Source organism: Symphodus melops (assembly GCF_947650265.1).
Source record: "Symphodus melops genome assembly, chromosome: 5".
NCBI lineage: Eukaryota > Metazoa > Chordata > Actinopteri > Labriformes > Labridae > Symphodus > Symphodus melops.
Genome location: NC_136695.1, coordinates 20,685,259 through 20,712,092, shown reverse-complemented (window position 1 = coordinate 20,712,092; position 26,834 = coordinate 20,685,259). Strand labels below are relative to the sequence as shown.

The following is a 26,834-nucleotide window of genomic DNA, read 5'->3' as shown; positions in this document are numbered from 1 at the left end:
GCAACAGCTCAAAATGGCTTGTTTAAATGTTCAGTGTTATTGCACCACACTGAGACACTGCTGGAGCAGTGAGGGAGATAGTATTGTACAGTATCATGATTTAGCAGCTTATTTTTAATATCTCTGATAGAATAAATGTTTTTTAACCAATTTATTCTTTAAGAAAAAAAGAACATATTCCCTGAAGTATATTGTTTTTCTTAATTAAATATCTCATTCCTTTAAATTGTTAAAGCAGGGTGCACTTGAACTATTTCTATCTCGTTAGATTCTTCTCGTCAGTAATGATATTTACTCTGTGCAGCGCCAATAAGTTGAATCTAACGCACAATGTTTTATAATATCTCTAACATTAACCTAAACTCTAAGCATGTACCAAACTTAGTGTGTTGGAAGTGTTAGTGATGAATTGACCAAAAACGTCCTTGAAAATGGTAGATTAATAGAATGTATAAGGCCAGACAATGAAAGCGAACTAACCTCTTCGGCAAGTAGTATCACGTGGGAGTATCAAGAAGTCAGTGAATTAATTCAATGTCAGCTCTGCAGATTCAAATGTTTATCACAAAGCCTTTTACCACATGCACATACACAATCACGCAGCCTCCGGACTGAAAGGCGGGGACATGTTTCCATCTGCTGATCCTTCAGAGCATTGCAACAAGCTCTGCTGGTATTTGGAGATTGAAAGAAAAAGGGAGACAGAGCATACTATGTAAAGAACTCCATGCAGTAAAACCCAAAAAAGCATCTCAAACTCGTTTAAAAGAGTTTGAGAGGAGTCTGTTGGATGTTCAGGCAAAGCTGTGTAATATATCTGGGAATTAAGAGGTAGAGGAACTGCTCTTCCTTTTTCAATCTACTAAACCAGTATCAATGAACCTAAATGTCAAATCCCCTGAATCATTCAAATACCTAAACTGTATGTGAAAGTGTAAGTAGTCAAATAATACATACAGACTGATTAAAAGTCATTACAGACATACAGAACTCCATTGGAACATTGCTACTTATTTTTGTTTATTTTTTGCTTCAAACTCGATCGGTAAAAAACAGCATATTCATTGCAGTTCAATTAAAACAATGTTAGAAAATTAACTGTAGATGATTTACAAAATATATACATTAAACCTATACACATACCTAAACACAGACATATTTACAGCACTGCTATACTTTAACGTCCTTTTTTGCATCATGGGGTCCAAAAGTCTAAGTCCAATACCAAGAATGAGGCATTCCAGTCATTAAAAAAAAAACACTAAGAAAAGAGATTTCCTTCATAGCTCCCTCAAAAACATTTAGATCTTCCATTTTTAAATTCAATATTGGTAAGGGAGCGACAGACAAAACTAAAAAAAACAATTATTCTGCAAGTCTTAAAATGTGCTACCGTAAAAGGGGGAAACGAATCCAACTCCAAATGAATTTCCGGTATTCATTGAGTTAGAAAGAGACATCATAATCACAGTGATGGTCTTTAAAATCCAGAGTCTGCCCAATCCAAGACAAGACAAAGTAAAAATGGTTTCAATTCAGAGCCGGGACCTTCAAAAATCGGTATCAAGACCGATTTCGAGTACTACATTCATAGTTCCACGTCTGAGTCTAAAGGCTTTATTGTTCAAACAATGGCGTGTATCAACCCTGAAGGCAACAATAAAGCCCTTTTTGAAAACCTGAACTTCAGGGCTGTAGTCAAAGAACACATTTTTATATTGATATCTACAGAGGCATATCATTAAACCTTTCACTTCGCAGAAAAACAATGGCTCTCTACTGTACATGAATCAAAGCTCCAACAAACTGAAGTGCTGACTCGTTTGCTTTCAAACTGTAGGTACCTGACTTTAAATAAAATCTGTGAGAGCTAACTTAAACACATCACGGGACATTTACGACAAGCTCTTACTCTAAAAGAAACTTTAACTCAAAGATGTTTTTCTTCACCTTTCGGATAGCATAAATAAAAAATAAAAAAAACCATAATATTCAGAATGCCTCTTACGTGAATTTCTTGAACTGGACTGAGGCTTCTGGACCCCACCCTGCACCTGTGTGTCCATGTATATGTATATACCTGATGTATATATTGCACCATCTATCTTAATGTAATCAAAAAAAGAACCGCTCACACTCCCCTTAAACAACTCTAACCTCAATGTGTATTCCTCAGGAGCTGGCCATACAGGAGAGCCTAAAGAGCCTTGTATGATCGAGATGTATAAAACAGGATGCAGACAGTCTGCAGGCAGGAGAGTTAAGACACCCCAGGTCTCTCTTTTATGGCCAGCTGCTGATGAACTTATTGATAGAAATTAAAAAACAAGGAGATATTCAAAAACGAGAACAAAACATAAAAAAGAACTAGTGTGACTCTTTGAGGCCATGACATCAGAAATTGAATATAAAAGCAAAAAGCACAGTTTATGGGAGCGATCAAAGGGGCCGCTGACCTATTCTACTCAACGGTAACCATGGCAACAACATGTGGAGGAAGGGACTGCTAAGGGTGTACAGAAAGTTCAAAATGTATACAGAGATGGGTCTGAATGAAGGTATGTATGTGTGTAAATGATGCTCAAGTCTCTATTTGTGAAGAATGAATGTTTGGTTGGTGACTGATCAGAGCTCTAGTTTGCTTTGGGAACTTCTTATGTACACTGAAAGCCTCCCGTGTGCGCTGATGGCTGGGACTGTGCTGCCCGAGAACTCATTTTCCAACTTTACTCATTACATACACTTTGATTTTCCTTGCTGACGCTGCTTATAGTAAACTATAAAGCAGCAAAATAATAAGCACTTGATGGCAGAGGACTGAAAATTTTAATGAATCTAAATACAGAATACGAACACCGCTCAGAGGGAGGGCCATATGAGGTTGAAAGCCAATTTGCAGCACTTGTCAGCTACTCAAGCTCTCATGGCCAAATTAGATAACAAACAGTGGTCTGAAGAGGCCAATCAAATGGATCCGAAAATGAGTTCACACATCAAGTGGAAAAACATGGCAGCCTATGCCAAACAATACAACAAATTACATTTTGAAACCAGCCAAGGCTTTTTAGCAGTGTGAAGGACGCTGACATACAGTAACTGTTTTACAATACAACCCCCCCAATTTGCAGCAATAGTTGCCTTGTTGATTTACCGACTTTAAACTACTTCCCATTGTTCATGTAGTGATATTTTCTGTGCATAAGGAGGACTTCTCCTTAGATCTCTGTCAGTGCTCATACCTCTTATGTCCTTTTCGTCCTCTGCACATTTTTCATCACATTCCATCAGAAGAGTCAGTTCAGGCCAACAACAACATTTTGATTGTCCTCTTATATAGTTGTATTTTAAATGTGTCCCTGCTTGTGCTTTCCCCCCCTGCATATTTATATTAATCGCCTAATGATGCACCCCTCCATTGCTCTACGCCTCCTCTTGCTTGTACTCCATTGCTCCTCCATTTCTACTGTTGCTGAATCCCGCAGATACCCCCGATCCATTGTTCCTGATTCCCTCCTTTGCGTCAAAGCTCTTCTCCTCCAGTGGTTTGCCGATCCAGGCACCATAACCGTGGACACTGAGCGCTCGGAAGAACTGCTGCTTAGCTTGCTGGAAGAACGAGGCCGACATCTTGGCCTGTGTGTAGGAGGGCAGGCCAAGGAGGTCTGTGCGGCCACACCGCTGGCACAGAGAGCGGAAAAGGGTGAACAGGTTGGCCTTGGACACTCTGGAGATGCTTAGTTTGCTCCTAGAGAGAAGAAAAGATTTGTTTGACTGTCACCCATTTTACATTTATTGGAATTTCTCAGGCAGATGACTTATTCAAGTGTGTGGTGGGTTTTCTTAAAAGTTGTTTTTAGCCACAAGAAAAAAAAACAGTCCAGCAGCTCTCCACACACCCCGCCCCCCCCCCCCCCCCTAAAAAAAAAAAATGAATTAATCTATGAACAAACAATCTGTTTGCTGTCAGGAGTAGCAGCTTTTCTTAAATCAGAGACATACCCATCCAGTTTGCCTTTGGTCCCGTCCAGCACCTCCACACTGTGCTGGTCAGGAAAGCTCCAGTTCACACTGGACTCCTTGGTCTTGCCAATGTGACGGGTGGAGTCGTACACACTCACTCTGCCCACCTATGGTCCAGCCAGGTGGTGTGGGAGAAAAGGAAAAGGAGAGATAGAAAGCATATGTGGTTCAATCATGCTGATTTAGCTCCTTGGAGTGAGTCAGCAATTCCAAACAGAGCGTGCTAAAAGAGTTCTTTCACACTGGTGAGCGTGACATCGGTGCGTCTGTAGATTAGGTTTACATGACATGTAAATAAAAGGGTTTCAAAATGGCAAATACAAAAGGAGAAGCTGAATGTTGTTCGACCGCCAGCTTTCTCTCAGTGACATCACAGGGCTACGTGACAGTGACCACACCTGCTTTTTGTTAATTGATGGATGAGACAAATTTTAAAAAGGCGAGCCGTGAAGAAAAAGTTGTTTGGGCAGGAACAGGAGCGTGGACAGCATAATTCATTCAATTAGTGAGATGACCTCAATACTTGTGATTAATGTCCACATGTCACAATGCCAAAATGTGTGCACTTACCTCGGGGTGGTTCAGCATGAAGGGAGGAGGGAGACTCTGGGTGAACGCTCTACCGTCTCTGGCCAGCCGACAGCAGACAGCCCGTGTCAGGTGCCCGTGGCTGTACAGGTAGCCTGACAAGGTGAAAACAACATGACTGATGGTAGAAAACAAATATGAGCTAAAAGGCAAGATCAAAATGGAGCTGATCACATTACTTTGTCACATTATCCATTCTTGAGTTTGGGGGGGGGGAGAGAAGGAAGGAAGTTTTACCAAGCGTGATGGACTTCAGGTAGATGGGATGCAGAAAATGGCTAAGCAGCGCCCCCTGCAGACCTAACACGTTCCAGCGCAGGATTTTGTCACTGCAGCTCATAGTTCGCAGCCTCTCCCCATGCTGGATGCCGTCCCAAGTGGGCACAATGTCACTGGATTCCACTGGAATAGTACCCTCGCCTGAAACACGCAACAGCAGCACACACAATGATCACGAGTGTTTCCCACAAACCAGGGTGAGGAATAAAAAGCATCCACTGCACATCTACGGAGACTATTGTATCGGTGCCTTCTCTCACCGTTCTCCACTTTGGTGCGAAGTTTGCCCTGTTTATTATTCTCAAACAGAGGCTGATGACCCTCGATATCGTCCCCTGTCTCACTGCAGGACTTGTCAAACAGAGCACCGTCCCCACAAGGTGCTGTGCTATACATAAAGAGAAACAAGAGATGTAAGATATTGGTATGACAGACATCACTGACCTGCAGTTTAAAGGAGAAAGGATCATATTGATTGTTGAATCTGAGGAATGGACAGGACAGAAATGAAAGAGGAGAACACGAGGGGAAGTGAAAGAAGGGGAAGAAAACATCTGATCCTCTCACCTGATGTAGAGGTGAAAGGTTATGTCGGATTTGATTTTCAGTTTGTTTTCCTGTGATTGCTCAAATATGCTGTCTTCTGAACCCTCGTAGTGTTTGACCAGCTCACTGTACAGAAACCTGAGAGGAAACGAAATGCTGACTTAGACTTTTAAATCATGTCCCGCAGACCGGGGTCTGGAATGGGGAAGGTGGTTTTAGAACTGGGACAGAAATGCAGATGAAGTCCAAGGATGTATTTCTACCGAATGAATCCTCGTCTGGAGATGATTTCAGCATGACAATCGTTAACAGTCTCCCCTTTAAGGCTCAGCTCCTCCCCTTTAACGCAACGGTTTCCTGTCAAAATTTAAAAAAGCAAACACATTCAATGTCAAACACAACAATGTAATGCCTCTCAGTCCTGCAGTGACCTAGTTCTGTTACTCGCATCATGGAGATGGAGGGGATGGGGGGAGAGAGAAACAGAGACCGAGAGAGAGAGAGAGAGAGAGAGAGAGAGAGAGAAAGGCAGCGAGATACTTTTTATGCAGCAACACTGTGATCACCCTGTTACTACCACTACCTTTAACTTCAAAGGTTACTTGCTTAAGGTGATGGATTTACCAGTTCCCAGGCTGACAACAGTCCCCAGGCCCTCTCCCCTTCTCATGACAATGGTGGCCAGAATCTTACGACCCAGAAGGCTGTGCTGGATACGGGTTGTCAGGGAGTTAAAACGCTGGTGGCTCAGCATTGCTATCTGGTCGTGCAAAGTGCTTCCACTCACTGGGAGCTACAGAAAAGGATACAAGACAGGACAGAAAGAACATGAACATTTTATTAAGTACTGTGAAGTAATATTAACTTGTTTGAAACAGACGATGTAACACTCAGTATGAACCCATCTTAAATTTCACTTTAATTCTGTAAATATTGATTTTAAACAGTGAGCTTCATGTAAATGCTGCTATCAGTTGTTGTGAAGTGAATTAAGCATGCTGAACAAAAGAAGCTCTTTCTTTTGTTTAGATTTAAAATGGCAAACGTTGATTCGACAGTAAAATGGAAAAAGTACAAGGTTGTTCTCTGAAGCACTCTTCATTAGTATGTAGAGAAGAGCATCAGCAAAGAGATGAGACGTACCGCTTGCACACAAGGGCGACCGAAATGGACACAAAATGAACGTTTCTCCCGGGTGCTTTAATATTCAGGGACAGCTCAAATGAGTTTGAACCCCATGATAAGTCACAGAACATGAGCGCGGTAAATCGTCTTTCTGCCAGAGTTCATGCTGGACCAAAACATGTAGCCTGAGAACTTGTTAGATTTCTGAGTTTAATTTAAATCCAAATTCATCCCTCCCTATAAGTTGATATAAAGCTCGAGCCCCCTGGGTACATTTACTGTGAAACAGCAACACTGTTTTGTTATAGACAGTGTACTACTCAATGAGCCACCAAAAGTAACCTGAGGCAGACATTAACTTTAACTAATCTGAAAGTAATCTTTAAACTCGGATAACAATGGAAGCAAAAGCTCTTTGTTTGCCACTGCTGTTTCTCTAATCCTTTTACGTACCGTCTCTTTTAATGCCTGCGCTTATAAAGGTTTTCTATCAGAAAATGTGAAAAAACTAACAAAAACAAAACACAATACCTCAGCGGGAATAAGCTCCCCGGTACGAGCTGCCCTCTCAGCCTCTCCAATCAGAACACGTAGAGCAGCGTCTGCCGCTTCCTGTTTGCCCTGCTTCTTGTTGGATGCACACACTGGAGGAAACCAGCGTCCGCCCAGCTTAGCCTGATAGGTGAACCTGAACAGGTGGGGGGAAAGACACTTAATACGTTTACATGCACAGTAAAGTACGGTTAAAGCTTTATTAGGGCTTTTTTTTGTAAAAGGTACTTAAGGACTTTTCATACCTTTATTTGACAGGCCAGTGGAAAGAGTAGGACAGTGGGGAATGACATGCTGTAAAGGTGCCACAGGTCAGACTTAAACACTCGCACTGAGAGGACTAAAGCCTCCTAAAGTGGGGCGTAACTTAACCGCTAGGACATCAGCACCTCTAGCTTGATTAGGCCTTTTAATTGGGCTACTGTCCTTGTCTCAGTATAAAAGCATCAGGGGAGAATCGATTTATTGACAGAGGTATACGAGACTCTGCCACGGTGGGTGGCTATGTGCCCCCTTTCAGCCAGTCACAATACAACCTTCTTCCATGTGACCTATTGCTTCATATACCAAACAAACAGCAAAGCAAGCTGCTCGCTGGTAGCATATCCAATAAAACCAGGATCAGCTTTACAGCTCTCTACATCTCTGCGTACTCCTCCAGCTCGAAGCTGTGGAGCATGTGCAGATGCATTTTTGGAATTTAAAAATTCGTGCAGTTTTAGTCAAAGAATAAATGAACTTTTCCCTCATAATTTAAAAATGTACTGAATGAGAGATGATGTGACAAAGACTTCTTTCCTCAACAACAAAAGAAGCCCTTTTAAAGATTTTTCCTTTGCATGCCAGTTTATTCAAATAGAGTTGTTTTTTTTATCCCAGGTGTTCATGTAAATTGTGCGTGTGGTGCACTTCAGACATACTTAGGCTCATGAGCAGGCCCGGACTGGCCCACCAGTCGGATCTCAGCTGCGAAGCCACGCGCTCTGGCGTACTCCAGAAGACCTGACACTGCATTGTTGTTCAGGTGGTTGATGAGGTCCCCGACTCCTGCTTCGTGTGCTACTCGCAACTCATCCGCGGTTAGAGGGGGCAGAGAAAGACACGCAGTCCCAGAACTGCTGCCTTCAGTATCACTGGATGAGCCCAGGGGTAACTGAGGCTGGAGAGCAGAGAGAGTGGTGGAGAGGAGAAAAACAGAAGTGAAGCTTGCTGAAGAAATGGAGTGGACCTGCGTGACAAAGAGTTCCAGTCTAAGTTGCTTGTTGTGTCTTCAATATCCAAACCCACTCTCCTCCCTTCCAAATGAACACGTCGAATGCTCACCTTGTTGAGCTGCAGTCTCCCATCCGACATTAACTCTTTGACGGCCTCTTCTGCAGCTAACTGACGGGCTGCCTTCTTGCTTGGAGCCGAGGCCTCTGGAAACAAACTCTCTCCTACCTTCACCCGGTACATGAACCTGAACGTGAGGCAGAGGAGGTGAAACGGATGGAAAGAAAAGAGAGAGAGAGAGAGAGAGAGAGAGAGGCAATTGTTTTAGTCTTGCAACTGTCATCAGTGGTGAAAGCATACTTTGTTGAGCCTTCAGTGTGCTAGTGGTCTAAATAGATGCATGCAGCATTTCTGGAAGTGATCAGTGGAAAACAAACGTTGGTATTGTAAATCCCAGCCAAGACCCTAAAGGGATGGATAATAAAAGAAAAGAGTGCATGGACTGTGGTTTTGTCAGCTGACTACAGTGCAAATGATAGATTAAGCATAGATCAACTGCTTTCCCAAGGAAGAAACGGGGGACCACAAAGTGACTTGCATTGTGGTGGTGGTGGGGGGAGGGGGTTCAATTCAGAGGGATGAGACTCAGCCGGTACCTCGGGTCATGTGGTGGGCCGGCCTGCCTGGTGATGATGAATTCGATTGGGTTCCCACTGCGCTGGCTGTACTCCATCAGGACCGACACCGGATTCTTGCCACCGGGGAGAGAGCGCGACAGTGGCTGGCGAGGTCCCTCCGTCATCGCTTCCTCACCACCACTACCACAAAATCCCCCTGTGCCCTCAGCTGGCCCCTAGCAGCAAGTGAAGGAGAGATGGATCAGTTCGATGCTTCAAAGAAAATGATGTTTTTGCTGCCCAGGAATTGATACAACTTTGAGCTGCTTTGATCTTGAGAGGGGAGAAATGTTTGTTGAGCTTCAGACAAGCAGGGTGGAACCAACATGGTGACAGCTTTATCTCCGTCTTTTTTTATAACTTTGGAAAATATTGTATTATTCTGTTTTATTTGTGTTCAACTAAACAGTTTAGACTTTTACCAGAAGATCCTGTTGATTTGTTTTTATACGGACAATGGATGTTTGTTTTTTTTCCACTATCCTTCCCTACTGTTCACTGACATGACTAACACTCTCTGCTGAACTGAAGAACAGGACTAATCTCAATTTAAAGCACTGATGAAAGCATTTCCATAGTCGGCTGATGGGGGAATCACTGTCACACATTCCAACACAGACTTACACTGGTATCAGGGAGTAAATCCATCACTTGGTCCATACTGGCAGTATTTCCCACCTCCCCCATGCTCGCCCCTCCTTGCATCTCCCTGATCAGAACGCGCAGGGTTGCCGCAGCAGCGTCCTTTTTTGCAGTCTTCTTACTGGAAGCTTCTGCGATGGGAAACAGCTTCCCATTGAGCATCACCTGCATACGGAACCTGACAAATGGAAGGACAATCATTGACATCACTGTTCGGTCAAGAGGTGTTTTCATTAGTATGTGAAGTAAACCCATGAAACTGAGTCTGGTGTGACTTGTGACTTCTTTCCCCCTGGCATCAAATTAAACTTTACATTGACACAGAAAACAGATCAAGCGACTTACCTCGGGTCGTGAGAAGGTCCTGACTGGTCGAGGAGCAGGAACTCGCAGTTCTGGCCCAGATACTGGGCGTACTCCATGAGGCCGCTGACGGGATTCTTCAATCTCAACTCCTGTAATTTGCCCCACAGGTTCTGTGGCGGGGGAGCAGCCAGCGACACAGCTACGGTTCCTACAGCATTAGCCTTTTCTGCTGCTAATCTGCCGGCGTCCGTCTCTTTCCGTATGGTGTTGAGGAATTCTGGTATGTCGTCTGTCGCCCACTGTCCTTCAGTGGTTTCTTCATCTTGACATAGGGACGCGGAGGGGGTCAGGCAGGAGGACTGTGACTGAAAGACAGATGTAACAAAATCAGGATTTCAGTTAAAAGATGGTCATCCTGACGACAGACTGGGTCATAGGAGCCTGTGCATGTTCCAAGGAGAATCTTTTCTCTAAAGGGAGAGTTTGACAATTAATATGCAACCGCTCATAAGTCTGTCTAGTAGATATACAACTACATGTTACCTTCCTGCGTATATAATAACAAAATATGACATTCATAAGAGCCTCTTTTTATTTGCCTTTCACATAAAGAATTATTATCATCTACCAAATGCTATTTTACAAATGTGACCAGGTCGGCAGCTCTTTAAATGAGCTCTAATGTTTCTTCATGAAATTGACGACGACATTATGAAATAAAGAAATGTCATCTTTTGATTAGGACTGAGGTCATGTTTTATGATCACATGAATGTATGCATCATAACCACATTAAATAGATACAAAGCTAAATTTTGCTGACCAGTTCTCTTTTACTTTGCTCGGGTATCCAGTTCTCTGAGAGCAGTACTGGTTCCAGGCCTGGTATTGAAGGCGCCGGTGATGATGATGACGACTGAAACATGGATCCTCCGCTCTTCTCGTTCTCCAACGGCATCCGAACCTCAGCTGGCGTTCTCTGTGCGACTTTAAGGCTCCTTTCCATCCTCTCTCTGCGGTGATCAGAGAGCTCCCAGGTGGGAGGGTTGACCTCGCCATTCTTAATGACTTCACCTTGGTTCTCCAGGGCGTAGAGGGTGGGGTTGACCTGCTTAGCACTCCTCAGGCCCACATTCTTGGCTATGACGAGAGCGGTTGCTTCCCTTGAAAGCAGGAGATACTGCAGGACCTGCTCCTTCTGTTCTGTCATTGTGGGGAGATCTTGATCAGCAGGACTTGGATGTTTATTCTCCTGCAGCTGAGCTTTAGCTGAGGACTTGGATTCTTCAGAGTCAGATGTCTCAACAGAGCAGTGAGAAGAACTGGATTCTGTGTCAGAGTCCTCTTCTCTGGCCCTGCTTTCTGCTGGTTCTGGTTTTTGCTCAACCTCAGAGCAAGGTGTAAGAGGTGGTTCTGAACTGACACATGAATATGAAGGTGGACTCGGTGCTTTAGAGTCTTCCTCCCCTCTGAGAGGCTCTCTATACAGACTCCACTCAGGAGGCAGGAGTCCTTGCTTTGAGGCCTTCTGCGAGCGCTCCAAAGAGTAGAGAGCCTTGTTGACTATACTTTTGGGCAGACGCAGCTTTTTGGCCAAAGATTTTGCAGGGATAGTTTCAGTTGGCTTCAAAGCAGCCAAAGCCCTGTGTACCTGCTCGTGGATATCAGGAGTGAGAGCGATGCTAACTTTAGTGTAGCTCAAACTCCCTGAGCTGCTGGATGAAGAATGTCCATCAAACCTCTCGGCTCCTCTGGACGGCCTGTCTCGAAGGGACAAACTCTGAAAATCTTCATACAGAGAGTCTATTTGGTTGCCCCACTGTCTGTCAGAGTAATAGTTTTGGTTTCGATTCAGGTGTGGAGGGCCTGGGGGGGATCTGGGAACTCTTACACTCGATGGATAAAAGAAACTCTGGTCCTGACTGTACCCTCCTCTCCCTCTCGGGCTGCTGCTGCTGCCGCTGGGGTTTGGATATCTCTGGAAACCCCTACCTCCACCTCCATGTGGACTGGCTCTGAACTGTGGCGCCTCACTGCCTAGTCCTCTCAAGAAATCAACCTGTTGTTGCCTAAATGAGTTTGGGCCAAGACTGGAGCTGTAATTGGGATACGAGTTGTTAAAAGGCACTGGTTTAGGAGTCCCTTTATTGGTGTTTGGTATCGGTGGAGCAGAAGGGACAAGAGATGGGGCAAGGGGTTGTACGGGGACTGTAGGACAGTCGGGTCTGTGGTAGTAGCTTTGATATGGGCTGTGCTGTGGGCCAGGTCTGAGGTAGAATGGTGCTACACCGGGTCTGTGGTAACTGTCCTTGGCCTGGAGGTCGGGTGGAGGATGCCTGTGGTAGTGGTCTTTGCAAGGCCCTCTTCTACCTCTGCTCATAGCGCAGGGGTTGGGCGTGAGGGGGGCTGGCGCAGCCTTCTCTGCAGCTCAGTGCGAGTGAAAGTCCTTGAGCACCAACTGCACACCCTGACAGGAAGTTAGGGCAGGCCTACTGCACATTGAGAGCACCTGAAACACAAATAAAGGTGGACATATGGTGAACACAAAGACAAATAAATACATCACAGTAGGAAATTGGAATGGTGAAAAAAATAATAATAATTTTAAAAAAAACGTGCAGCTATGGGCAAAACTTTTGTTCCAGCCAATCACACAAGTTCAGGCCCTTCTGGCAAGCGTCCAGCCGGCTCAGTTATCATCAGGTAAGTCAATGAATACATCAGCTCCAAGGACACAAATCCAACACTCTAACATTTGTGCGTTAAAAACAAAAACAAACAAACAAAAAACAGACAATGGAGTATATAAGAATAAAAGCAACAACTTGATGATGTGAATAGAATAGGCTCCATCATAACAACAACACTGGAAACTTTTCTGTGTGCATCTTCAGATTATAACCAACAAGGATACTGCAGGGTGACATGCTGTCCCTCCCAGTCGCACTGAAACTTAATCCTAGGGTAAAAGGATAGTGATTAATAATTCAGACCTTCTTGTGACTATTCTGTTTTATTTCTGGCCTTACAAATTATTGCTGGATCTGGATCCATAGCGGAGAGGGAAAGTGAGACACTGATGCAGACAAAAAGGACAGTTCCAAGGACAGAGATGTTAAAAGGGCTGTCTGTCAGTGACGAGCTCTGCACTGAAAACCATGCAAACGCTAGCTGACAGTTCTGACTATGAGTGGGAATCGCAGGGCTGCGTTTGTTTCCCTTCCTCCCCTCCAAAATTTAAGAACACACATAAAACACTTCTTGAATAGAAAACATAGTCTAGAGTATAGACCAGAATGTTAATATCCTTCTTTTGGCACAACAAACATTGATTCTGCCTCAAGTGTCATATCTGACATCACTCAATAATGTCTATATCAGTGAGACGGAAAACAAGAAGACACCTAATACTGAGTCAGGTTTCACCCCTCTGACACAGTCAGCATCACAGGTCTGTCACATTGAGCGGAGCAGGCTTGAGCGCAGACACGTTAATAGAGAACATCCCAGTGTTGGTTCATCACAGTAATAAGGGCCGACAGGGCCGGTCCGGCATCCCAGGGGCAAGACGGGGCTGGAGCTGACTCATCTAGGCCCTTGTGCACGGCAACATTTAACAGCTGAAATAACTTCACTGTGTATTTCAGAAACCACTGACATCACGCTCCTCTTTGTTTGGAGCCTGTGCAGAGTCGCATACAACAGGAGGACTGCTCGCACGTCAAGACAAAGCCTAAAGCAACCACTAAACATCCAATGTTTACTTTTCAAAGTGATCCCATCCTGACTGTTGTGACTTTCACAATGCAAACATTTAATCTTGCACATATCTAAATTCAACCTACACACTTTCACAACAACAACAACAACAACAAAAACAAAAGTACTGGTAGCACATGGGCTGCTTTTTTAGATCTCACCTACAGCTGCTGAGATGAAAAGTTTGAGTGGAGAAAAGAACTTGACAGCAAACACTACTTACTGCTCCAACAGCTTCCTAATGATCAGATGACAGAAACTGAGAAAATTACAACAACTTAATTTTTTAAGATATACTGACACCAGATGGGGTAAGCGTTTAACCACAGGCTGTAGACTGTTAAGACTATCCAGTTGTTCGTGTTGTAAAATCGGATAAGATGGTTCAAACGCGTTGGGTCTTCCGTTTGGTAAGAGTCAGGTCCTTTCAGCAGCTTCCACTAAAACACCTGAGTTGCTGCTAGCTTATAAATGTTGCATGAAGTGTTGTAAAACGCGTCACTAACTTGTAATACCATGAAAGCTAAGGAGGGGGAAAATTCACATTGACTCGAGTATGAGAAGGGAAAACGGCATTCAACAGGGACCGACTAAGTTTCGTTTTCTTTTCTAACGAAGACAATTTAGGTTTCCATTGTTGGTCACGTGACTCAAGTAGAGCACAGACTGATAAACAGACTTCAAAACGGAAACACATACTTTGAAAGCATATACAACATTTTTTTTAAATAATATATTCTGACGCTATATTTTCATTGTTTTGTTTGTATAAGTGTCCGTCCACCTCAAACTATCCATGCGTGCCCGTTTGTATTGCGACAAGGACATCCTCACGTGCAGTGTGGCAGGGAGCACGCGCTCGGACCACATTAAAAATAAAGCAGACTGAAAGTCATCACAGTGAGGGCGCCACATATTTCACACCAAACATAGTGAGTCTTGAATCGTGATTATGACTGGAGAAGAAAAAAACCCGTATACGTACCATTGGTTAAAGACATTACACATGAGCTGCCTAAAATAATAATAATATAACATAATCTGTATATATTTCCTTCATGTACAACTGGAATGCGTGCGTTAAAAATGACTTAATTCTCATCTGACATTAAACCACAGTAAAAGGACTTTATAACTATTCATAATTACATAAATGCACCTGGATCCTATAGAATGAGGTTAATAATGTTAAACTTTAACTTAATATAAATCATGTTCTGTGTTATAGGTTACTTACATTGAACATCATTGAAGTCTAGTTTCATTTTGTCATCATTAAATGTATCTGGACGACTCAAACCTGTGTTTAAACAAAGATTTGACAGGATGTCTGGAGCATTTATTAAAATACAATAATGATACTTCCTCTGAAAATCCTGTCTTGTACAGCAACATGCAGGCGATTTAATGATTTTAGATTATGCTTCTTGAGCTCTGAGGATTTAAGTACCAGTTGGACATCTTTGTCTCCCCTCAAAGACATGGACAACTAAATAAATTCTCATTGGTTATCCTCTCGCATTTTACTTGACAAAGACTTTTTTTTTTAAACAGTCTTACCGCATTTCTTTTTAAAGAAACAACGCAACAAATAATCTTCAACAGCTACAGGTACAGATAAATGTTTAACTATCTTTAAAAAACCACCGAGAAGAAGTTGTCGCTACCTATCTGAGAGTGTTATAGTAAAGCTGCATTTAAGGGAGAAGTGAACAGCTGGAGCTAACAGGAGCTAGCCTGTTAGCTCCTCAGCACTGCACCATTTCTATCCACATCCTGCAGCACAGCGTGTCAAACTACTCCTCACTAAAGTCAAACAACATTACACTGACAAAAGATTAGCTTCATGTTTTACCTTCCTCCCGCAGTGCTACGCGTCACTGGGCCCGCGTCGCTGTGCAATATTTGTAATGCAGTGATACAAACAATCAATGAAGTGGTGCGAGAAGGGAGTTACGCATGATGTTTGCGACACAACACACAATACTCAGTCGTCGCATGGAAATGACGCAGCCGGATGGGCAAGGTTCAAATATTTTCGGGTGTTCCTTTCCCTCCTCCGGATGCTTTGGCGTTTTGGGTGTCTTCACAAGGAGACTAATAAAATGTTAACTAATTTAAAATGCTTCCCTTTTTAAAGTTTACGATGTCATACCTTTTAATTTGTTTGATTTGCCTCTTTTGTGGTCTTCAGCAGCTTGTTGAGTTTCATGGTGTTTCATATGAGTTTCTCTAAAAAGCCAAGATTAAATTTGGTTTTAGCATTGCCTTTTTTTACACAGTAATTGTCAGTCAGAATATCATCTTCATTGACAACAAAAAGTTATTTGAATTGTAAATAGCTCTGTTTTCAAAACAGCAATTAAACGTTTTCTCATTATGGCACACAAAAGGGCTTTATATAGAAACTGGCATTTTAAGAATACTGTAGTGTTGTTACAGTGCAACAGCAGTAGTTTCATTAAACACACACCTGACTACATTGTTCCCTAAATAATTTTAACAAGTTCATTTTTGCACTTCAGCCTTTTGTCCAGTGGGTGTCAGCCTTACTCTGTGTAGCCTGTACACTGAAGTCCAGTAAGAATAAATGAAAGAAAGTAGCTTCAAACATTACATGCTAGGTACATTTACAAGTGTAATAATAAGTGTAAAACGTAGGCTAATTAATGTGGCTCGTTTTAGAGAGTCGGATGTTGCCTTGTCAGTCTTGTACTTAGGCTACATAAAGCTTTATTTCCTCCTGAAGCGTCAAGTTAGACACCCCTTGTATATTAAATCTGTGTGCTTACTCAAAAACATGTACCCATAGATGCTTTCAAAATGCAGTGCCTTTATATAATCATCACAAGCCTATAGGGGAGAAAACAACCTGTCTGCAAAAGTGAGCCAGTCTAGGTTAAAATGACAGAGGATGACTGATGTGAAGACAGAAAGTGCTTATCAGAAAGTCTGCAGGAAATGATCAGTGAGCAGAGAAGCATGAAGGGTGACTTCAACACACACCATCTCTCTCTTCACAGTATTCATTTCCCTGCATCTCTCACCCCACTCTGTCTCTCCTCTCTCTTCCTCTCCCTTTCTCCTCTTTCCCTTCTCCGCCACTGCTAGTATCACACTCTCTCCACTTATTCTCTATCTTACTCTTCAGAGCCTGATCTGTACCTCACTCCGCTTTTTTTTAAGCCCTCCCTCATCTCATCTCTCCCCATTTCTCCATCTTTATCACTTTGCCTGTGAAAAGAGGGGAATGCAGCATGTGTCAGGCTGTGGCTCTTTGGCTGTTGATACTTTCGACTCTGCTACGGGGTGAGTGACTCTCATTGGCATTACATGAATAAGAGTTTTTTTGTATGTTCTGAATGTAATATATATCGATGCAGCTGAGCACTTTGTTCCTGATAACTGTGATCACATTAGTAAGACAGAAAGAGTGTATGTTGATTGTCGTCACACAGAAGTAAATATCTTTATTTTTGAATATCAATGTGACACATATCATGTTTACTGCAGATTTCATAGCTTTGCTGTTCCTAGACCCATGACATAGATACAGAGATACAGAAATTGATGCAGAAGCTGATTGAAAGAGCTGGGTGATAATGAGGCTGCTAGTGGGTGATTTACTATGACTGGACACTGCACTGGGGGACTATTAATCTGAATTATATCTGTACAGCCATATTGATTATTATTAACTTTCGAGCTAGGGAATATAGATGTGACACCTTGCTACATAAATCTTGCACAATAAGTATGGCTGCTCTATTCTGCATAAATCATAATTATTAATATTGATTATTTTAATTGATTTTGAGATCCCAATTATTAAACTTAATTACTCAGGTTTTTACAACATCTGGATCACATGCATTTTTAACAGACTTAAACACTCTTAACGCTTTGTTATGCTGAACACTTTGAAAACAATACGTTCAAATACGTATGTGAAGACAGTATACAAATATATCAATGTGCAATGATAATAAATAAATAGAAATACATTTATCTGAAAAAATATAATAAAAAGACAGTAATGCAGGCCTGATCGTAATAACAAACACTTTAAAACATTTATCTAACATGAAAACAAGCAAACCTGGCATGCAGCACGGTAATCTTTTTCCCTTGTTGATCTTGTTTTCCTGATCACGGGAAGCCAAACTCATAAATAAAACTTAACTAATTGCCCAGCCCTACAACCTACACAGGAAAGTAAAAGTTAGAGGTGCAAAGTTTACTTTTTAATATTCAAATCCTTTCTTTATACCCACCAATGACAGCTCCCTCTGCATCAAAGTGATTACATCGTGAGGAATGAATCAGGGGTGAATCCAAGCAGGAGTTACAGGGCGAAGAGAGACAGTTGCCCCCTCTCATTGTCGTGATGGCTGTGTGTGTCTGTTCGGAGTGCTTCAGTGGTTAATGGCCTCACTATTTTCTGCAGAGAATGGAACTGACAATTTTACGGTTGTGGGAAGTCTCCGACTGACTGCTGGTGATCAATCATAGATGTAATTGATTAGGTGGAGTACGATTCTCTGTCCTCCCCTCTCTCTTTCGCTCTCTTTTTTCTGTGTGTTCCCGATATGCTGTGTAATCTACTCTACTTTATATATCCTTCTGCTCTTTTAGGAGTGACCCCATCTTTAAAACATTACCTTTGGTACTCTAAAAGCCCACTTTTTGTTTCACCTCTACTAGAGTGTGTCCACTGTCCATCTGTTACTTAGTTTCTTCTTCTCTCTTGGCCAACAATTGCTACACCACTTTGTCCCCACACTACCCATCTGTCATTGCAATCACACAGCTTCTCAGCCGGTCCTCTGTTGTCAGTTGCCTTCCCTGAGACAGCTTTATATCTTCCCCTTCTCTCTTGATCTTCTTTTCTGATTTGACTCCTTCATGTTATTATCCCTTCACAGTGACAGTGCAGGGTCCTCACCAGCGCTTTCTTCTGAGGGAACTGCTGAAAGACTACAACCCCATGGAGAGACCGGTGGCAAACGACTCCCAGGCTCTCACTGTTCAGTTCTCATTCACTCTGATGCAAATAATGGATGTGGTAGGCATAGCAAACACACATATACACCAACATAAAGAAGAAATTCACTCTTAAAATGAGTGAAAGGGTTTAAGAACGGACACAAGTATTAACATCTATTTCAAATAATTCTGTCACATTTGTCTCATTTTTGTGTTCTGCTAGGATGAAAAGAACCAGATTATCACTACGAATGCTTGGCTGCAGATGGTGAGTACAGGAAAGAACTTTATTAATGTGATATTGATCTTTTCAGTGCAAATCTTTTTTATGGGCTTCATTTTTTGTTTTTTGCATGATCAGCTTTATAGAATCATCCCAGAGGATGGATTTTAGTGTTACATTAATGAACACCTGAACAGTGGGATATTTGAAGACCTCTGGACATCAACACAGATTCCTTTCTCTTTCTGCCCAAATATTGCCTTATAAGGAAATATTAGTGAACTGATTACGAAGGTTAAATGCACAGTTTTACCTCGTTGACTTTATGTGACAGTGCTCTGAATTGATTAATGAAATAATGCAACCCACTTTGAGGGTTGATACATGAAGATGAAGATGAAGGGATGAGGGTAACGGTGGAGATGTGAATGAATGAAGGGATGAGAGTAAGTATAAGAAAACTTTGCAGTTGAGATTGGACAGATTTAGAAGAAGGATGGTGAACTGTTGTCAGCTCATGATGGTACCTCATGAGAAAACCAGAGGGATTGAGATAGAGTCTATGGGTGGGGCAGTAGTCTTTATGTGGCTCCCTGTATGGACCTCCCAGTGGTTCCTGTATTTAGGCAATGAGACAAGAGTGAAAAATTGAGATGGATTTCCAGGGGAAGAATTGTGAAAGCAGTGTCAGAGGAATTAGTGCAAGTACAGTGTGCTTGCATTTTTTTGAAATTGAAAGAGGGTTTTGTTCGAGCGAGATCTATGTTATAATTGAGCTATATGGGCTCAATTCAAAGTGCAACAAATGAAAACATCTTTACTCTTTATGTTTTGGGTCATTTTTAAAACCTGTGTTGTGCTTGTGTCTCCCAGCAGTGGTATGATCACTATCTCCAGTGGAACCAGTCTGAGTATCCGGGAGTTAAAAACCTCCGATTTACTTCAGATCAGGTTTGGACTCCTGACATCTTGCTTTACAACAGGTATGCATAGACAAACATGCACATATACTACTGTGCTGCTGCTGAGCTCTAAACTCTCTCTCATCCCTGTGTTACATTTCTCCAGCGCTCATGATAAGTTTGATGCCACCTTTAAGACAAATGTGCTGGTAAACTCCAGCGGCTTCTGTGAGTATCTGCCTCCAGGTATGTTTTTCAAAGCAGTACCTTGTCCTTAAATCCAAACTGCATCTTCAGTCGTTCAACTTCTGCAGCAAGAAATGTTTACTGCCATCATATATTTTCTCATCACTTCCAGATGGCTGCACACCAACATCTTTAATCAAATTCCCATTATGGCTCGAGATAATTTGCTAAACTTTGATGTTTATTACTATGTTTTCCCCCTCTCTTGTTTTAAAGGAATATTTATCAGCACATGTAACGTGGATGTGCGATGGTTTCCTTTTGACATCCAGCGCTGTGAGCTGAAGTTCGGCTCATGGACGTTTGACGGCTGGCTGCTGGACATCCAGATGAAGGAGGCAGACGTGTCAGGCTACATGCCCAACGGAGAGTGGGACCTGCTGGGTAAAATAGGTTTTTGAGGCCCTGAATGACAAACAGTATTGCTTAGCAACAGCACTTACATTTGAACCTCCATATAGTGATGAAGTGCTGTTCCTGAGCTATAAAGATAGAATGATTTGATTTTAATGTGGATGTGTAATTAGAGTGGGATTTATACACAGATGAAAGTACAGTGGCAATATGCATTCAGCGTTGATGTTTTTATATTCTACCATAGAAAACACTTAATATTTTCTGTAAATTTGATATATATATATATATATATATATATATAAATATATATGTGTGTGTCTGTCCCCTCAGAGGTTCCTGGAGGTCGACATGAGGTTTTCTATGATTGCTGCGCAGAGCCGTACCCCGATGTTACTTTTGTGGTGACCATAAGAAGAAGGACTTTATTTTATGCTCTCAATCTGCTCATCCCCTGTGTGCTCCTCTCCTCCATGACCCTGCTGAGCTTTCTGCTCCCTGCCAACTCCGGAGAAAAGATCAGCCTGGGTAAGGAATAATAACAAGCGAGAAACAGGGTGGCGGTGTCACATATAGACGGGTTGAACGGGATAAAATTGGAGGAAAAAGAAGATGCACCATTGAGTGAAATGTATTTTTAGCTGCATACTCCTGTGAAAGCATAGGCCTATTTGACTTGTTTAATACTTGTATCACCATCTCTCTCTCTCTATAAACGTTCAGTGGAAAACTTTCAATCAGCTATGCAGTGTATTTGACAAGAAGGCGGCGATGGATGTAAGGAGGAACATGACAAAGACAAAAACAGAACAAGCAAGAGGGAAGATGAGAGACTAAAAATCGAATGAGTTTTCCTCTGGGTGTCACAATGACAAACGATCGAAGCAGAAGTCAAGTGCAGCATACCAAAAATACTATTACACAAAATGTTTCCGCGCGCTTTCCTTCTCTTAAGGATTCTCTACTCTTTTCCTCTGCATCCCACTTCTCCCTGGTGTCCTGTGTCCGCCTGCAGGCATCACAGTTCTGCTTTCTCTGACTGTCTTCATGCTGATGGTTGCAGAGATTATGCCCGCCACTTCAGATTCTGTGCCCCTGATTGGTAAGTTTCTTGCTGTCTTTGCATGTGTATAACTCTTAGAGAGGCTTTTGCTGTTTTTAGGCTTTGTTCATAGCAGACATATTTAAAAAAATCTTATGCATTTAATAAAGTATACTCCTCTCCTGTGTGTATGAAGGTCAGTACTTTGCCAGCACCATGGTGATCGTCGCGATGTCTGTGGTAGCAACAGTCATTGTCCTTCAGTTCCATCATCACAGTCCTAATAATGGCAACATGCCACGCTGGGTGAGTTATTAAAATAATACAACAGTCCAAAATAATGATAAATCATGGAGATTTAGGTTACCCCTATAACAAATAGAAAGCTATAATTGTTTAATACAAATAGAAATGAAACAAAAAGGATGGGTTGAGACAGCTGCAAGATGCAGGTACAGGTCCCTGTTGTGCAGGAGGGCGCAATACGGCAAAAGCAGAACCTCAATAAGATGCATGACACAGATCCACCTCAGTTTCATTCTCCTGTTTCCTCATAACCATACTGTATGTCCTGTTGTCCCCCATGTATGTCCCCTTGTCATTTTTTGTCGGCGCACAGCCCTTATACTGTACTGCTCTGGTGGAAAAGAATTTCCCCTCGGGGACAATAAAGTCTAAAGATACAAGAAACAAGAATCAAGATACAAGACAAGCTGTATGATATGAGTGATTTAGGAAGCTCTTAAAAAAAGGGGAATCATTCAACCAAATAGATTTTCTCTGTAAAATCATTCCAAAGTCCTGACAGAGAAAAGCTTGATCCTAATGGTCTTTAACTCGACTCTGCAAAAGCCGAGAGGTCTGATTACTTAAAGTCTCGTAAGAATTTAACAGTTCAGTCAAAATAAAAGCTCGGTGGATGCTCATGCAGAGCATTAAAAGTTAACTGTCTTTTTTAATCAACACAGAGCATCAATTGTAGAGGAGCTTATGAGAAGTGAAATTATTTTGTCTTTGGCTGGAGTTAAAAGCCTTGCGGCTGGGTTTTGTTGCCCATCAGAAGATTTACATGATGAAAAGTGTATGGTAATATTGTCTAAATACACTCAACAAAAATATAAACGCAACACTTTTGTTTTTGCTCCCATTTGTCATGAGATGGACTCAAAGATCTAAAATTCATTCCAGATACACAATATTACCATTTCTCTCAAACATTGTTCATAAATCTGTCTAAATGTGTGATAGTGAGCACTTTTGCTTTGCTGAGACAATCCATCCCACCTCACAGGTGTGCCACATCAAGATGCTCATCAGACACCATGATTAGTGCATAGGTGTACCTTAGACTGTCCACAATAAAAGGCCACCCTGAAATGTGCAGTTTTTGCTTTATTGAGGGTCTGGGGACTCAGAACCAGTCAGTATCTGGTGTGACCACCATTTGCCTCATGCAGTGCAACACATCTTCTTCGCATAGAGTTTATCAGATTGTCAATTGTGGCCTGTGGAATGTTGGTCCACTCCTCTTCAATGGCTGTGCGAAGTTGCTGGATATTAGTGGGAACTGGTACGCGCTGTCGTATACGCCGGTCAAGCACATCCCAAACATGCTCAATGGGTGACATGTCCGGTGAGTATGCTGGCCATGCAAGAACTGGGACATTTTCAGCTTCCAAGAATTGTGTACAGATCCTTGCAACATGGGGCCGTGCATTATCTTGCTGAAACATGAGGTGATGTTCATGGATGTATGGCACAACAATGGGCCTCAGGATCTCATCACGGTATCTCTGTGCATTCAAAATGCCATCAATAAAATGCACCTGTGTTCTTCGTCCATAACAGATGCCTGCCCATACCATAACCCCACCACCACCATGGGCCACTCGATCCACAACATTGACATCAGCAAAGCGCTCACCCACACGACGCCACACACGCTGTCTGCCATCTGCCCTGAACAATGTAAACCGAGATTCATCCGTGAAGAGAACACCTCTCCAACGTGCCAGACGCCATCGAATGTGAGCATTTGCCCACTCAAGTCTGTTACGGCGACGATCTGGAGTCAGGTTAAGACCCCGATGAGGACGACGAGCATGCAGTTGAGCTTCCCTGAGACGGTTTCTGACAGTTTGTGCAGAAATTCTTTGGTTATGCAAACCAATTGTTTCAGCAGCTGTCTGAGTAGCTGGTCTCAGACGATCTTGGAGGTGAACCTGCTGGATGTGGAGGTCCTGGGCTGGTGTGGTTACACGTGGTCTGCGGTTGTGAGGCCGGTTGGATGTACTGCCATATTCTCTGAAACGCCTTTGGAGACGGCTTATGGTGGAGAAATGAACATTCAATGCCCGAGCAACAGATCTGGTTGACATTCCTGCTGTCAGCATGCCAATTGCACGCTCCCTCAATGCTTGCGCCATCTGTGGCATTTTGCTGTGAGACAAAACTGCACATTTCAGAGTGGCCTTTTATTGTGGGCAGTATAAGGTACACCTGTGCACTAATCATGGTGTCTGATGAGCATCTTGATGTGGCACACCTGTGAGGTGGGATGGATTATCTCAGCAAAGCAAAAGTGCTCACTATCACACATTTAGACAGATTTGTGAACAATGTTTGAGAGAAATGGTAATATTGTGTATCTGGAATGAATTTTAGATCTTTGAGTCCATCTCATGACAAATGGGAGCAAAAACAAAAGTGTTGCGTTTATATTTTTGTTGAGTGTATGATGAAATAATGGCTTGAATGGGTTTTTTTTTTTTTTTTCAACTTAAAAACCAAGGTCAGATCTCTCTAAGTTGATTAAAACTGAGCTGAGGGATATTTATTAAAACCTTTGCTGTAATAAAGAGCTCTAGTCAGATTTAAAGCTGGAGGTTGACTGTTATGTGATAAGAATACAAGATGTGATCAAATTACATCTGTTTGAGCTTCTCTTCATCTGCCACTCAGGTCTTTCAAACACATTTAGTCTGGTCTGTTCACTGCATTACTTTATTCACTTCATTTCCTTTTTCCTTTCCTCTCTGTTTTCATGCTAATTGTCCATTGCTTTACAGTCTTTTATGCACGTGTTGCTTTACATAAAAAGATATCATTATTTTGTTAAAGTTGTCACACCTGATAAGCAATACAAGCAAGATCCATATAGATCATAAAGAAAGCGTTATCTGTTCATCAGATGTGTTTTTAAAACAGATTCATCTTTACTCGTCAAACGCCTCAGAAAGTTTAAAGGTTCATGGCTGAGCTATCTGCCTGTAACTGATCCCAGCCATGGAGGATCTGTCTCTTTGTGACAGCTGTGTCACAGCCCATCCCAGCTTGTGCACTCTTGTGTGTCAGACAAAGACACAGGAGGCGAGTTATGCTCTTTGCTGTGGAGACAATTGATCTCTGTACACAACTGTGAGTCCATCAGGCGACCAGTGGCTCACACTTTATTTGTGAGGCTTTTTTAGCACCAGTAATGATGAAGCAGAGATTCACACAGAATCTCTATCAACGCCACACTAAACAAACACATATACAAAGCAACAAATGCACAATGACTTTGAAACTGAGCGAGCATTTCCTTGGTGAAGAGCCTTCCACCGATGGCTCTTCACCAATCAGATAAAACTCAATGAGAGTAAAACACATAAAGACGCCCCCTCGTTTGTCGGTTTCTCTTTAAGATACTTCTTGTGCTGTTTTCTCATCACTCTGTGTCACTGTGTGTCAGGTGCACTTGGTTCTGCTGCAGTGGGTTCCCTGGTTTCTGCGGATGAAGCGTCCAGGTGAGGGGGCGGAGCCAACCCTTTCCAACAGCCAGGCAGACTGCCAAAGTAAGACCCTCTCCTCACCCACCACCACCACCACCACCACCACCACCAACCATACGCCGCTGCCCTCCATCCTCCCCCAGAGTCTGAACTCCCTACAGGTCAGTCTGGCTCAGCTCAACCACCCTTTGCCCCACCGGCCCAGCACCCAGGCTGCTGCGCCCAGAGAACCCAATCTACATCCGCAGCCCAACGGTCACCTGGTTTACATGGGCTACCAGACCTTCCAGACTCCTGCAGAGCTGGATCCAGTACAGATGAGCAGAACAGCAAGCCACGGGAGGTTTAACAGCAGGTTAGGTGGAGGAGAAGGAGAGGGAGCAGCAGCAGGAGGAGATACACCACTCCATCACCACCTTCCATGTTCAAAGTTTGGAAGCCCCCCACAGGAGACTCCGCTGTCACCAGAACCTGACCCCTCCACGACATCCTCTGGACCCTGCGGCCTGGATGCTGTGGGGGGATCATCGAGAGCCGCAGCGTCACACACCCATAGCAGTATGGTTCGTTCTGTTGCCGTGGACAACCAGCTGCAGGCTCTTCTGGCGGAGGTGCAGTTTTTAGTAGAACGTGTGAGGGAGCAGGACCGGCAGCTAAGTCTGGCGGAGCAGTGGCAGTTTGCCGCGTCTGTCATTGACCGCCTGTTTCTGGTTGGATTCAGTGTTTTTAACATCATCTGCACCATCGCGATTCTCATGGCTGCACCCAACTTTGGAGAAGCACTGTCAAAAGATTTCCTCTGACAGACAGACATGGGGGATTTAAGGGAATGGAGGATGTGAAGGGATATTACAGACAATGACTTGTTGGAAGCACAATTAATGTTCATTTGAAAGGGACATACAACAAATAATTGTTCTAGCTCAATAACATGGAGCGGACTGAAAACTTTACACTGCAGTTTTTCTCATGACTTGAAAAGTTATATGACAAAAACCTGACCATTAATTCTTGATTGTTCTTTTTTCAAAAGTTTTTATGATCTCCTGCACCCATTATTAATATGATTATTATTTTTCACTGACCTTCACAAGAAAACATATTTCATTAAGAAATATTGACAGTGGTTTGTGGACAAACCAGCAACAACATCCATTTTTGAAACAGTCAAATGAAAATGTCAATTTCTTTTTATAATTATCATTCAAAATAAAAGCATGACTTTATAAACCTTGTCTTTATAAAATGTTTGTCTTCAGATGCTTTCTCATCATGTGGATGTTTGTCAGTGAAAACAGGAATGATGCTCTGCATGCAAAATGATAGCTGAGATTTTACACACAGGCAGGATTCACTCTTCACAATTTAGAGTTACATCTTCCTTTGATCATCTCTGGATATATAGACCACAATGTGTGAGCTTTTGACTGAGGTTTTCCCTGACAATGAAAAAATGATTCCAGGTTTATTTTCCATACTTTCTGAATTTCAATTTCGTCTCATTTTTATAAATATTTAGATTAATCTTGATCAATATTTTGTAATACTAAATTTGATTTTTTTTTTGTTCCAATAGCTGATAGCTCTTAGAGAAATAAACTGT

The 26,834-nt window shown here is 42.6% G+C and overlaps 2 protein-coding genes across 8 annotated transcripts; one reads left to right on the top strand and one right to left on the bottom strand.

The window, feature by feature from the left end:
* Positions 1 to 999: 999 nt before the first annotated feature.
* On the bottom strand, positions 1,000 to 15,715 carry adar (adenosine deaminase RNA specific). 7 transcript variants are annotated; one of them, XM_079343371.1, is made up of 17 exons: positions 15,561 to 15,715; positions 14,943 to 15,005; positions 10,770 to 12,455; positions 9,987 to 10,312; positions 9,624 to 9,819; positions 8,979 to 9,175; positions 8,434 to 8,569; positions 8,031 to 8,338; positions 7,090 to 7,246; positions 6,058 to 6,226; positions 5,697 to 5,790; positions 5,455 to 5,571; positions 5,148 to 5,275; positions 4,846 to 5,028; positions 4,591 to 4,703; positions 4,000 to 4,127; positions 1,000 to 3,745 (listed from the first exon to the last, which is right to left on the bottom strand). In XM_079343371.1, the coding sequence occupies exons 3-17, from the start codon at positions 12,324 to 12,326 to the stop codon at positions 3,421 to 3,423; spliced, it is 4,134 nt and encodes a 1,377-aa protein (XP_079199497.1). In that variant the 5' UTR covers positions 12,327 to 12,455; positions 14,943 to 15,005; positions 15,561 to 15,715; the 3' UTR covers positions 1,000 to 3,420. The 7 variants fall into 7 exon arrangements, with proteins under 7 accessions (XP_079199497.1, XP_079199498.1, XP_079199496.1 ...); XM_079343372.1 differs by lacking the exon at positions 15,561 to 15,715 and adding an exon at positions 15,266 to 15,519; XM_079343370.1 differs by lacking the exon at positions 14,943 to 15,005.
* A 1,067-nt stretch (positions 15,716 to 16,782) lies between these two features.
* On the top strand, positions 16,783 to 26,443 carry LOC306824255 (neuronal acetylcholine receptor subunit alpha-7-like). Its single transcript, XM_079344331.1, has 10 exons — positions 16,783 to 17,014; positions 18,631 to 18,770; positions 18,915 to 18,959; positions 19,788 to 19,897; positions 19,983 to 20,062; positions 20,279 to 20,446; positions 20,750 to 20,944; positions 21,432 to 21,518; positions 21,655 to 21,764; positions 25,192 to 26,443. Exons 1-10 carry the CDS (start codon positions 16,963 to 16,965, stop codon positions 26,032 to 26,034), a joined length of 1,830 nt encoding a protein of 609 aa, XP_079200457.1. The 5' UTR covers positions 16,783 to 16,962; the 3' UTR covers positions 26,035 to 26,443.
* The last annotated feature ends 391 nt before the right edge of the window (positions 26,444 to 26,834 follow it).

Coding starts and splice junctions, on each gene's coding strand:
- LOC306824255 (XM_079344331.1), top strand. CDS start 16,963: ATGTGTCAGGCTGTGGCTCTTTGGCTGTTGATACTTTCGACTCTGCTA. Junction 17,015..18,630: donor ACTTTCGACTCTGCTACGGG/GTGAGTGACTCT, acceptor ATCCCTTCACAG/TGACAGTGCAGGGTCCTCAC. Junction 18,771..18,914: donor TGATGCAAATAATGGATGTG/GTAGGCATAGCA, acceptor GTGTTCTGCTAG/GATGAAAAGAACCAGATTAT.
- adar (XM_079343371.1), bottom strand. CDS start 12,326: ATGAGCAGAGGTAGAAGAGGGCCTTGCAAAGACCACTACCACAGGCAT. Junction 6,227..7,089: donor GGGAGCTTATTCCCGCTGAG/GTATTGTGTTTT, acceptor CCTTTTCTGTAG/CTCCCAGTGAGTGGAAGCAC. Junction 5,276..5,454: donor ACCTTTCACCTCTACATCAG/GTGAGAGGATCA, acceptor CTTTATGTATAG/CACAGCACCTTGTGGGGACG.